General features: G+C 34.5%; 2 protein-coding genes and 1 long non-coding RNA gene across 5 annotated transcripts; all 3 read left to right on the plus strand.

The window, feature by feature from the left end:
• Positions 1 to 967: 967 nt before the first annotated feature.
• On the plus strand, positions 968 to 1,940 carry LOC123221004 (60S ribosomal protein L2, mitochondrial-like). The gene is made up of 2 exons (XM_044643665.1): positions 968 to 1,272; positions 1,363 to 1,940. The coding sequence occupies exons 1-2, from the start codon at positions 1,188 to 1,190 to the stop codon at positions 1,863 to 1,865; spliced, it is 588 nt and encodes a 195-aa protein (XP_044499600.1). The 5' UTR covers positions 968 to 1,187; the 3' UTR covers positions 1,866 to 1,940.
• Positions 1,941 to 2,082: 142 nt separating this feature from the next.
• On the plus strand, positions 2,083 to 6,197 carry LOC123220995 (protein misato homolog 1-like). Of its 3 annotated transcripts, none has more exons than XM_044643651.1 (8): positions 2,083 to 2,946; positions 3,206 to 3,283; positions 3,420 to 3,521; positions 3,838 to 3,883; positions 4,171 to 4,240; positions 4,689 to 5,052; positions 5,259 to 5,508; positions 5,892 to 6,197. In XM_044643651.1, the coding sequence occupies exons 1-8, from the start codon at positions 2,863 to 2,865 to the stop codon at positions 6,017 to 6,019; spliced, it is 1,122 nt and encodes a 373-aa protein (XP_044499586.1). In that variant the 5' UTR covers positions 2,083 to 2,862; the 3' UTR covers positions 6,020 to 6,197. The 3 variants fall into 3 exon arrangements, with proteins under 3 accessions (XP_044499586.1, XP_044499587.1, XP_044499588.1); XM_044643652.1 differs by having other exon boundaries at positions 5,259 to 5,558; positions 6,001 to 6,028; XM_044643653.1 differs by lacking the exon at positions 5,892 to 6,197 and having other exon boundaries at positions 5,299 to 5,508.
• A 1,401-nt stretch (positions 6,198 to 7,598) lies between these two features.
• On the plus strand, positions 7,599 to 8,449 carry LOC123221008. The gene is made up of 2 exons (XR_006503194.1): positions 7,599 to 7,781; positions 8,004 to 8,449. It is a non-coding gene; the product is annotated as an uncharacterized LOC123221008 (long non-coding RNA).
• Positions 8,450 to 12,186: the final 3,737 nt, after the last annotated feature.

Genomic DNA, 12,186 nt, shown 5'->3' on the forward strand with positions numbered 1-12,186 from the left:
TTAAAACATATACCCTTATAATTATTTCAAAATTACAAAATTTTAGAGCGGGATTTAATATAAGCACTCATCAAATAAATCGAGTTTCAATTAAATATTAGTTTAATGTGCCTATGTTATAAGTTATGTTCAGTTTGAATTTTAATAACTTAATTTGATATTAGAATTTAATTAACAAACAATTTAAGTTTTGAATTTGAATTAAGTTTATTTAAACTCAAATATTAATATGAGTTCGTTTTATGAAATATTTCAATTTGAAATCCCTAAAAGGTTATGTAAATGGTAAAGGGATAAGACTCTAAAATGAAGAACTTAAGTTCAAATTCTTTTTACAATACATCATACATCAAGATAATATTTTTAACTTATTTATATTTAAAATTTTATTTATTTGATAAAATTGATTTGAGGAAATTCTGTTACAAAAAATAAATATTGCAATCCAAAGTAGGGCTGGATTCGAGCTGAGCCAGCTCGAGCTCGAGCTCGGCTCGGCTCGGTTCGAGTCCGAAACGAGCCGGGCTCAGCTCGGCTCGATCGAGCTAGAGCCGGGCTCAGCTCGGCTCGATCGAGCTAGAGCCGAGCCCGAGCTGGCTCGGGTTGGCTCGGTATATTTTTTTAAAATTTTTTTTATACAAAACGGCGTCGTTTTGATTCATATATATACAAAACGGTGTCGTTTTGATATAAAAAACGAGTCGAGCCGAGCCGTTACCGAGCCGAACTGAAAACAAGCCGAACTCAAGCCGAGCCGAATTCGTCTCGAGTCGAGCTCGAACCGAACTCGAGCTGGCCCTCAAAAAGCCGAGCCGAGCCCTGGGCTCGGCTCGAATCCAGCCCTAATCCAAAGTCAAATTCAACTGAAAAATTAGAATAGAGTAAGAACTAGCCCTGTTGACAAAGTTGTGGGGTTTGTTGGAATTTCACATTCAAAAATTTTAAAATAATTATTTTTTTATTATTTCTAAAACCCGTCTGCCTCTTCTTCTCTTCTTCTCAACATAAGCCCCACTCCGCTACACCTCTGCGTAGACACCCACCGTCTCCTCCGTCGCTCCGATCCGGGCCGCCAGTTACTCCGACACTCCTGCACGCCCCTCTCCTCACAGTTTTGGGCCCCACCTTTGGACTACCACTTCGACCTTAAAAGCTCACACAAAGAAACGCAAAGACTGAAGACAGACATGGCGCTCTGCAGATTTCGCTCAGCTTCTTCTCTCATCTCCAAGTTTCTTCCTCCCTCCAATACGCTCCGCTCTTTCTCCTCAGGTAATCTGAATCATTTTGTATTCATAAAAATCCAATCTTTGAAAAATAGCATCCGGGATAAAAGATTTTAAATTTTCAATATTTTCACAGAAACTCAATCAGTTAAAGAGAAAATAATGAATTATATGGCCCACCTCGACATAAACTCTCAAATTGGAAGTTGTATGCCGCTCGCCGCAATGCGAATCGGCACAATTATTCACAACATTGAGGTCAACCCAGGTCAAGGGGGGAAGCTGGTTCGCTCGGCGGGCAATTCAGCCAAGATTTTGAAGGAGCCCACTGGAAGGTACTGTTTGGTGAGGCTGCCTTCGGGGGATGAGAAATTGATTGACAGTAAGTGCCGGGCTACTATTGGTTCGGTGTCAAACCCGAGTCATAAGATGAAGAAGCTTAGGAAGGCAGGGCAGAGCAGGTGGCTGGGGCGAAGACCAGTGGTTAGAGGCGTGGCAATGAATCCAGTTGATCATCCTCATGGAGGAGGGGAGGGAAGAAGCAAGAGTAGTGGTAGTCATGGAAGGACTTCGCTTACACCGTGGGGAAAGCCTTGTAAGTCTGGTTACAAGACTGCTTCTCCTAAGAAGAGAAAGTAAAGGAGATTATTATGCGTTTGTTGTTTGAAGGATTTTGTTTATCGTTAATAATATTCAAGTCTATTTTTGGATTGATTTTAATTGTTTCAAATGCTTCCAGTATTGGTAAGGTTGTTTTGTTATTTTGTTCCTTATTGTTGTCTGAATACTAAGCAAATTACATCAACCATATTAGAGATGAGGTTGATTATCTCATATGCATTCTTAATGGGAAGAAGAAAATAAATAGAAAACCCTCGTCTTACCCACCTTTACGCTTATCTTGTGCAAGTAATATTTTGTAATAGATCTTTAGAATCACCTTCTAAGTCTTAATTCCCAATCTAAGACTGTTGTTAGAATTGTTAGTCATTTAATTAGCTGATGTTCTGGACTAACAAGAATGAATCTGTTTGTATGGGCTCTTTCCAAGAAATCTTATTTCTTTTGCTCTTCTTTGGTGGGACTTGCTTGTTGGTTTATTTTTCTTATTGTCATTGGATTGGAGTGGTTTTTGTGCTTATTATTAATTTATTCGTAACACTTGTTGAATTTTGTGGTCACTGTGCAGTTTTTTTTTAATCTGTTCCTTGTTTTCATGTTTCTACTTTCTCATTCTCCATTGATTTAGTAGGGAACTACTTCAGAACATGAGAGGCAAAAGTGGTTTTTGTGTGTGTTGCAAAATTGTTTAGAAGAATCAGAGCACTTGGATTTTGGTTGTCTTAAGATGCTCTTCTCAATGTAAATAAAGCATTTGGTTTGATGGGATTGCTTGTTCTAAACTCTTTGTTGGAGATTGTTAGCATTTCTTCAGATTTTCCATTTGTGCCTTGGTTGATGATGATGTGTCAAAGGGTACTTCTGGTATTTTATCACACAAAACTAAACGGGAGGCCAAAGAGTGTACTTCGGGCGAGTAGGAGCCGGGGCAGGAAAGGAGCTATCAATGGTCTTATTATCAGAACTTGCAGCAGAGACCACCAAACTCTTGGACTTGTAAAAGGTCTTGTTAGATATGGAGACTGAACACGAAAGAAAAGGTGAAAACTTTGAGATGGAAGGAGGGATCTTAGAGTCTGAGGAAGGTTTCAGGAAGCAGGTTGGTAACTGTAGTGTAGAAATGGAAGGAGGGTCGACTTTAACTATAAATGAGTTCTTTTTTTTTTTTTTTGTGGTATTGGGCTTGCCTTTCCGGGGGTGTTGGTCTTTGTTGGCGGTGGTGAATGTGGGTTTCTTTTTATTTCCTATTTCATTACTAGATACAATAACAATGTTCGTTAAGGAATTTATACTGAACTTGGGTTTGTCTCGTTTTAATTTTTTATTTTTAGATTCAATTAACATTGTTTTGTTTGCAGGCAATCATGAGAGAAATCGTGACAATCCAAGTGGGAGGTTTTGCTAACTTCATCGGCTCTCATTTCTGGAACTTCCAGGTATAATTCATTCTCTCACACCCATAAAAATAAGACTAAATTTTGTTGCTTGTTAATCTTTACTTTCTTGTGGGAACTTCTGGCTGCATATTTTTTGTTTTAGCTTAAATATTTTGTAATTTTTGTAATTTTGAAGGATGAGTTACTTGGGCTGGCTTCTGACCCTGAAGGGGATTCAGTCTTCAAAAATCAGTGTCTGAATATGGACGTGCTCTACCGCACTGGCGAGACTCATCAGGTGGAGCTTTTTGACGTTGTATTTCTGTAATTAGGTAATTGCATCCATGGTTGTAAGTTTTTTCTGGGGTTTTGAGTTGTGCGGTGTGGGTATTTTTCTTTCTTTGGTGTGGGGACTTGAGCAGTTTGAGAGATATTTTGGTGAAGGTGATGGTTTATTGGACTTTTATATTATCTAATTTGTAATCTGGTTGAAAATTCTCATGAGATCATGCTGTATGCTGTTGCTTAGGTTCTTTCTTCATTTTATTGTTTTTTGCTTGCATTGTTTCATAGAGATGAAATTTACACACTATTGTCTGGTAAAAATTGTGCAGGGGATTCTTACATATACTCCTCGCCTGGTTTCGGTTGACTTTCAAGGTACTTGGCTTATAAGCAATGCTGATAATTACTTGATTTACTGAGTTTTGCTTTTGCAAATAGGATCTACTTGTTAGTATCATCTTGGTGACATTACTTGAATTGATTAAATTTTTTCTTATATACTGCTAAAACTGTAAATGTGTGTTAACAAAAGCTGATGGGCTTTTTTAGCTAGGACCTTATCTAACTCTAGTCACTTTTCTTATCTCATGAAATGTCCAAAGAGATGACAAATATATGTGCTATTCCTTTGTAGATTTATGTGTGTAGTTTTCATGCTGCAGGATCCCTTGGATCAGTCAGTTCACGTGGTACATTGTACAATGAGGCTTCCCCCTCAGATGTCGTGACATGGTGAGAATTTTTTTTCATAACATCTTTAACATTAATATCTTCGAGATGCAGTTTCTTACTAGTCTCGCGGTTCCTGAATGAGAAAGAAAGAAAGTGGAGAAAAAGATTAGAATGATGTTCGTTTAATATGAGAACCATTGTTTAATTACAGAAATCATTATAGTTTTCACCTGAATCTGTCCTTCAATTTCTGTCTTGTATATTTCATGGGGTTCTTAAAATTTTTCAGCAAAGAGAAAAGAAACTTTGTAGCTCTTTGTTGTTTTTTTACTTAAATTATAAATTTATATCAGAAGCCCTCTAAATTTGTGTGGCGCAAACTTTCACTTTGTTTCCCATTTTGGGTATGATAAACTTGCCTTTGAATTTATTAATGAATTGCTAAATGTTCTGTTGTAGTTTTCTGAGGCCAATTAAATCAATTGAATTTCTGTATGTCAATGTGCAGGAAGGGTAGTGTTTCCACTCAAGTGTCTGAGCCTCGTAAGAAGAATCTGTTCTTACAAAGTTTGTATGAGGAAGAGCAGGAAAACCTCACACTGGTGAATGCTACCAAGGATAAGAGGAATGATTTTCAAAGAGAAAGTGAGGATAAGGATATAGTTGAATGCTTAGATAATGGTGTCCAATATTGGACAGACTTCTCAAAAGTCCACTATCATCCTCAGAGTCTCTATGAATTAAGTGGATTATGGATGGATGTTCAGGAATTTGACAATTATGGAATTGGAAGGGATACTTCCTCTGGAAGTTTTCGAGAAGGCATATGTGAAAGGCTTCGCTTTTTTGTTGGAGAGTGTGACCATGTCCAGGTATGTTTCACTTGAAAAGCATTTTTTACTTCCTTCCATTTTGATTTAGCCCAATTAGGAAATTTCAACAACATAAACTATATCGAGTTATAGGATAATTGCTTTTCTCATGCGCTTGAAGTTTGAAGGACCCATTCATGCACCTCATATGAGTTTACACTTAATGTGCCTTTTTTTGGGTTTTGAGCATTTGATTATTTTGACAGGGTTTTCAATTTATTGTTGATGACTCTGGAGGTTTTTCAGCTGTAGCTGCTGACTTTTTGGAGAATATTGCTGATGAGTACACTAACACTCCAGTGTTGCTCTATGCTGCCCGCAGTCCCACTTCTTATACGAATCTTAGAAGCAGGAAGCAAACAGTGTTCAGGGACCTTCATGATTCAGTTTCATTTTCAAGATTAGTGCCCTACTGCAAATTGATTGTGCCAGTTGGTTTACCCTCCTTGAGTACAAGTGAGCAGTAATATGTTGAATACATTTTTTAATGCGATTTTCTAACTTCCTTCTGCGTGTAATGCAACCCCTTTATCTTTTCTGGATTGTTACTGGCCAATAGATTTAGTTGCTTTTTCTGGAGTTTTTCTTTCTCGAAAAAGGTAATCATTCATTGGGTTTCTTTGATTGTTCGGGATTAGATAGACTTGTCTTGAGTGCATGTTTTTATTTGTATTTCTGTCACAAATTTGTCATATGTTCAAAACGATTTTCTTCTGGTGTACACATAATTCAGTTTGCATACACTTATTCCTCGATTGCTAATGATGATCTCTTTTGTTTATCTGCTTTTTTTACCCTTGTTTAGTTTATGGACTAATCTTCTGCTCATGATTTTGAAGGTAAAGCTACGACATTCCTTCGTATTGAATATGAGAAGCCTTACCACTGTAGTGCAGTTTATGCTGCAGGCAGCTCTTATTTAATCTGCCCCTCATACTACGTCTGGATTTGTAAAATATTTATTTAGGCCAATGAAGAAAAAAATAACAAATAATGCATTATAAATTGTAAATTTTTAATTAGGCTTGCCTTGCCTGTATATTTTTATCATTCATATTTAAAAAACAGTATTTTAAATTAAAAATTGACAATTTATTTTTTCCGTTGATTTTTCTTAGGCAATTGAGACATATTTGTCTTTTCTACTTTTTTTTTTTTAATTTTTGATAATGCTTATTTTTACTCAAAAATTCTACACCAACTTCAAAGAATTTGAGCTCAAATTCCTGGACTCTTTTGTATTTGAGTTAAATTGAAATTAATTTTTTATTTCGGCTTACCCTGATTGTTGGTTGCAGAATCAAGCTCGATAATATAATAATATGTGTATATAATCATTTATTTATTATTGACTTCTAAACTATAACCCTTATCCTAAGCCTTACAAGGTATGGGCCTCAAGTACGCTATTACTAATTTTGCAGAATTTTGACTCTCTGTTTTACTCATTTTATCTAATCTCTTAAAAGATTATTATTATTATTAGCAATGCTTAATTTTTTGTACTAGGCAACATTATTGATATTATCGTTTTGGATAATGTAAGCCTGCGAATATCACAATCAGATCACATAACTTGCTACCCACCTAAATTAATCATCTTTTATTTTTCGTTTCAACACCCTTTTTTTATGATTGACTGATTTCCCAGGGTGCATTCCCTAGCTTGAAAGAACTAATGTGAAATGCCCAGGTTGCTGCTTCTATGGAGAGGAAATTTTCAGCCTAGCGATGCTTTTCAAAATCTCAGGACCGTAAAAGTGTCTGTCAGAATGTAGCCGTTTGGAAGATTCATGTCATGGTCCTCATCTGTGTCTTTCCAGAATATGGAAACTGTGAGTTTCAAAGTGTGATAGAATGAGTATTTACTGACCCTCTTAAAAGCTAAAACTCTGAATCGACTTACAAGAATAAATGTATCTGATTGCAAAACGATGGAAGAAATTGTAACACATTTGGGAGATGATATAATAGAGAATTCAATTGTTTCCTGCAAACTGGATTGTTTGGAACTTGGGTATTTGTCCAGCCTTAAAAGCTTTTGTTGTGGAGACTATACTCTGGAATTGCCATCCCTGAAAAAAGTAATTATCAGACAATGCTCGGAGATGGAGAATTTTTCCCATGGAGTTTTAAGAACACCAAAGCTCAAAAAACTACAATTGACAGGAGGCGAGGGTGAAGTAGAAGAATGTTGGGAAGGCAACCTTAAATCCACCGTACAATATTTGTTCAAAAATATGGTATATTATTGGCTTACCGAATAACCTCATGCATTCAGTGTGCTGTGCTTCATGATAACAGAATGTGCGGAGCTCCAAAGAATATTGAGGTCATTACTTTAAATAGTCTATGACACAAACAAAGAATTTTGAAAATTACTTATGAAAAAAGTCTAGTCCGATCACAAACAAACTCAAAATCATAAAAATCAAAAATCCTAAATTTGATAAAATAATAAAAGCTCACACAAAGAAATTATGACGTGCTTTGGCTAAATTTGAAAATTACCCTCAACCCTAAAAGCTCATTATGACGTGCTTTGGCCAATAAAAGCTCACACAAAGAAATCATGTATCTAAATTTGAAAATTACCCTCAACCCTAAAAGCTCACACAAAGAAACGTAAAGATTGAAGACAGACATAGCGCTCTGCAGATTTCGTTCAGCTTCTTCTCTCATCTCCAAGTTTCTTCCTCCCTCCAACACTCTCCGCTCTTTCTCCTCAGGTAATCTGAATCATTTTGTATTCATAAAAATCCAATATTTGAAAAATAGCATCCGGGATAAAAGATTTTAAATTTTCAATATTTTCACAAAAACCCAATCACTGAAAGAGAAAATAATGAATTATATGGCCCACCTCGACATAAACTCACAAATTGGAAGTTGTATGCCGCTCGCTGCAATGCGAATCTGCATAATTATTCACAACATTGAGGTCAACCCAGGTCAAGGGGGGAAGCTGGTTTGCTCGGCGGGCAATTCAGCTAAGATTTTGAAGAAGCCCACTGGAAGGTATTGTTTGATGAGGCTGCCTTCGGGGGATGAGAAATTGATTGATAGTAAGTGTTGGTCTATGATTGGTTCAGTGTTAAACCCGAGTCATAAGACGAAGAAGCTTAGGAAGGCAGGGCAGAACAGGTGGCTGGGGCGAAGACCAGTGGTTAGAGGAGTGGCAATGAATCCAGTTGATCATCCTTATGGAGGAGGGGAGGGAAGAAGCAAGAGTAGTGGTAGTCATGGAAGGACTTCGCTTACGCCGTGAGGAAAGCCTTGTAAGTCTAGTTACAAGATTGCTTCTCCTAAGAAGAGAAAGTAAAGGAGATTATTATGCGTTTGATGTTTGAAGGATTTTGTTTATCGTTAATAAGATTCAAGTCTATTTTTGGATTGATTTTAATTGTTTCAAACGCTTCCAGCGTTGGTAAGGTTGTTTTGTTCTTTTGTTCTTTTGTTCCTTATTGTTGTTTGAATACTAAGCAAATTACATCAACCATTTGAGAACTGAGTTTTGATATTCTTTGTTGGTAATAGGGTGACTAATAGGGTGACAAATAGTGTACATTATTACTGGCTATTTAGAAAAGGAGAGTGAATTATTTGTTTGTTTATATTCTTCTTAGAATAAAACATCCTTTTGATTTGAGCTTTTTAAAATGCTTTTGGTATTTGTTTAATTAGTTGTACTCTTTAGTACATTACTAAACTTTTGCCATTTGAATTGTGTGCGATTGATGATGTTTTAACTAGTATAGTGCATCATTATTTTGAGAATTGAGTTTCGGTGTATTTGGCGGGAATATTATTGCTCAAAGCGTAGATTATTACTTGGTATTTGGAAAAAAAAAAAAAGTAGAGTGAATTTTGTGTTTGATCTGATTTTCCACAATAAATGAAAATCTTTTGAATCTTAGACATTTTATGTTGAACTTTGTCATGTTTTCTGCTTTTCTGTAGTCTTTTTCTTTAAATTTTGGTTTCTTGTAGTTTGGTTTTGTATGGATGAGGAACTAAGGATGATGATATTCATACTTAATTTTAAAAGATGTTACCTTTGTTTTGGTTTGAGAGGCCTACTAGAGTTTTGATATGTGAAACTTAAACAGTTAAACTAACTGTTGCTTTAATGTCCTCTGTTGAACTAGGATTAATTTAACATTTAGTTCCTCTGATAATGGACTCTTTTAGTCATAGTTCGTTATCATCTTCTTTAAAGATATTCACTTAGTATATGCAGTATCTGATGCAAACAAGTATACGAACAATTATCAATAAACCATGTTAGAGATGAGGTTGATTATCTTGTATGCATTCCTAACAGGAAAAAGAAAATAAATAGAAAACCTCATCTTACCCACCTTTACGCGTATCTTGTGCAAGTAATATTTTGTAATAGATCTTTATAATCACCTTCTAAGTCTTAATTTCCAACCTAAGACTCTTATTAGAATTATTAGTCATTTAATTAGCTGATGTTCTGGACTGACGAGAATGAATCTGTTTGTATGGGCTCTTTCCAAGAAATCTTATTTCTTTTGCTCTTCTTTGGTGGGACTTGCTCGTTGGTTTATTTTTCTTATTGTCATTAGATTGGAGTGGTTTTTGTGCTTACTATTAATTTATTCGTAACACTTGTGGAATTTTGTGGTCACTGTGCAGTTTTTTTAATCTGTTCCTTGTTTTCGTGTTTCTACTTTCTCATTCTCCATTGATTTAGTAGGGAACTACTTCAGAACATGAGAGACAAAAGTGGTTTTTGTGTGTGTTGCAAAATTGTTTAAAAGAATCAGAGCACTTGGATTTTGGTTGTCTTAAGATGCTCTTCTCAATGTAAATAAAGCACTTAGTTTGATGGGATTGCTTGTTCTAAACTCTTTGTTGGAGATTGTTAGCATTTCTTCAGATTTTCCATTTGTGCCTTGATTGATGATGATGTGTCAAAGGGTACTTTTGGTATTTTATAATATGTTTTAGCATTTTCGTTATGTGATTACTATTGGATCGGAAACTTGAATAATGCATAATGTTGATTTTAGATTTTGCTTTTGTAAGTTGATGAAATGCTTCACAGAGACTTTGTCTTTTGAAAATGCCTTCAGATTGCTTTTTCAAAAGTATTTTATGAAAGAGTAAAGCTACGTGTACTAATAAATAAGTACTAATGGCTACTATATCATCATATAATTGAATGATTTGATTGTTTATTTTATCTTTAATTCAAAATTATATAATCATATAATGACACGTTAATCAGTTGTAATATATCCACCAAATTTACGAAGTATTACACTTTCTACTCAAAAATAGAAGGAACATTGGAAGTGTCAAAAGTGTTTGAACATGTACTACTCAGACAAAATGTCTTTGCAAGATCGTTTTCATTCATAAGCATGTTTAGAAAACAAAAACTCTCATAAAGTCTACTACCCACAACATCTCTATTGACTTTAGAATTGCATAGCCATGTGCAATATGTGCATCATTTGATGAGAAATTGTTTGGTACATCTAACCTATCATGTATTGAAATTGAGCAAAATGATTTCTAATTAGTCAAATGTACATTTATTCTTATTTAGAAAGTTAGAATTAAGTCATATTATTGACTTTATTGTATGTTAGTAGACAAAGTAGAGAAGCAGACTTGGTCTTGGTTAAAGCTAGATTTTAGCCTAGTCAAGCCCAAACATGGGTTGGTTTAAGCTCGGTTTGAATCTATATTGATTAGTTAGAGTTTAAACTTGTTTGAACTAGTCAGAGACTTCGTTAAAGGGTTATCAATAGAATAAATAGTTTATTAATGGGATAAATACTATTAACAATATTGTTGGAGGGGGATTTAAGTTGAGTTATTGAGCTAAAGTTTTAGTTAGAATTCGGTTCGAATCAAATTGAACCAAGTCGACTTGCTTCAAATCTAACTTTATTGGTCTTGACAATGGCTTGCCTGCTTTAAACATCTCATGTGATCCCTACTCATTTCCCTCTATTGCTTGCTTTCATGTGATACCTCCATATCGGTATAACACTATGCTCATTATAAAATCTCTATCAGGATCAAGATTTTCTACCTTTTTAGGTGAAAGTCTTTTGGTTCATGTTTTATGAATATTTTGCTGACTGAGCTTCTCCTTTAAGGTGGAACTTAGAAATATCATAAAAGGCTTTTTATGGTCACATGATTAACTAATTAAAAATAACTCTAATTTGTAAATAATAGTATTGTGCTTACAAAAAAAACAAGATTTTCAGTTCATTATGAGTTGGGTTTGATTCGAGTTAAGTCGATTTGATTTTAATTTGATATTTGATTTGAACGAGTTACCTCAATTTATGTTTGAGTCAAGTTAGTTAGAATCCAGTGAGGCACCAAAAATTTGGTGATAGATTCATCTTCTTAGTAACCTTTTCATATTTTGTAACAATTTTTTTCTTATTCTTTAACATTTTTTTGTTAACTTATCTAGCAATATAGTTGTTAGCTCAAAATTGAGTTAGAGATTTGATATTAAAATCAAATTCAAATTAATTTTTATTTAAATTTAATTTAATTTAAATCTATCTTTGCTTAAATAAGGTTTGATATGATCTATATTAATATCGATACGATTAATAAGGTAAGATTTAAATTTTATTTAAAAATAATTTAATTTAGGTGGGGAGGAGTGGGATGCCGACATATCTTCAAAGGCAATGAAATCTAAAACACCTAATAAAATATTAAAACTTTAATTATTCATTTTTTATATTATATTTAGAGTTCACACACTACTAGATCCTCTTCTTCACAAGTTAAAAGTAATGAACAATTCATCATATCAATAATAATAATAATAATAAAAAGGCTTACTGTTCTTGTCTCCCCAAAAGTTTTAGAAGTAAATATTCTTGAACCAGATAAATATAAGAGATTATCAACTACCCCTACTTTGTGCATGACATCAAGGGTAAATTTATATTGAACTGAACTAAAACAAAGATTAGGGGTCTTTAATATTTTTTCAAACATCAAGGAGGTAAATGTAATAAGTATTAAAAATGAAAAGCCCCATTTGCCATCGACATTGTGACAACTAAGACTTGAAGGGAAAAAAAGCAATGTGATAAATTAAATGGGCGCCCATTTCCCATC

Source organism: Mangifera indica, chromosome 7, assembly GCF_011075055.1.
Source record: "Mangifera indica cultivar Alphonso chromosome 7, CATAS_Mindica_2.1, whole genome shotgun sequence".
Classification (NCBI taxonomy): Eukaryota; Viridiplantae; Streptophyta; class Magnoliopsida; order Sapindales; family Anacardiaceae; genus Mangifera; species Mangifera indica.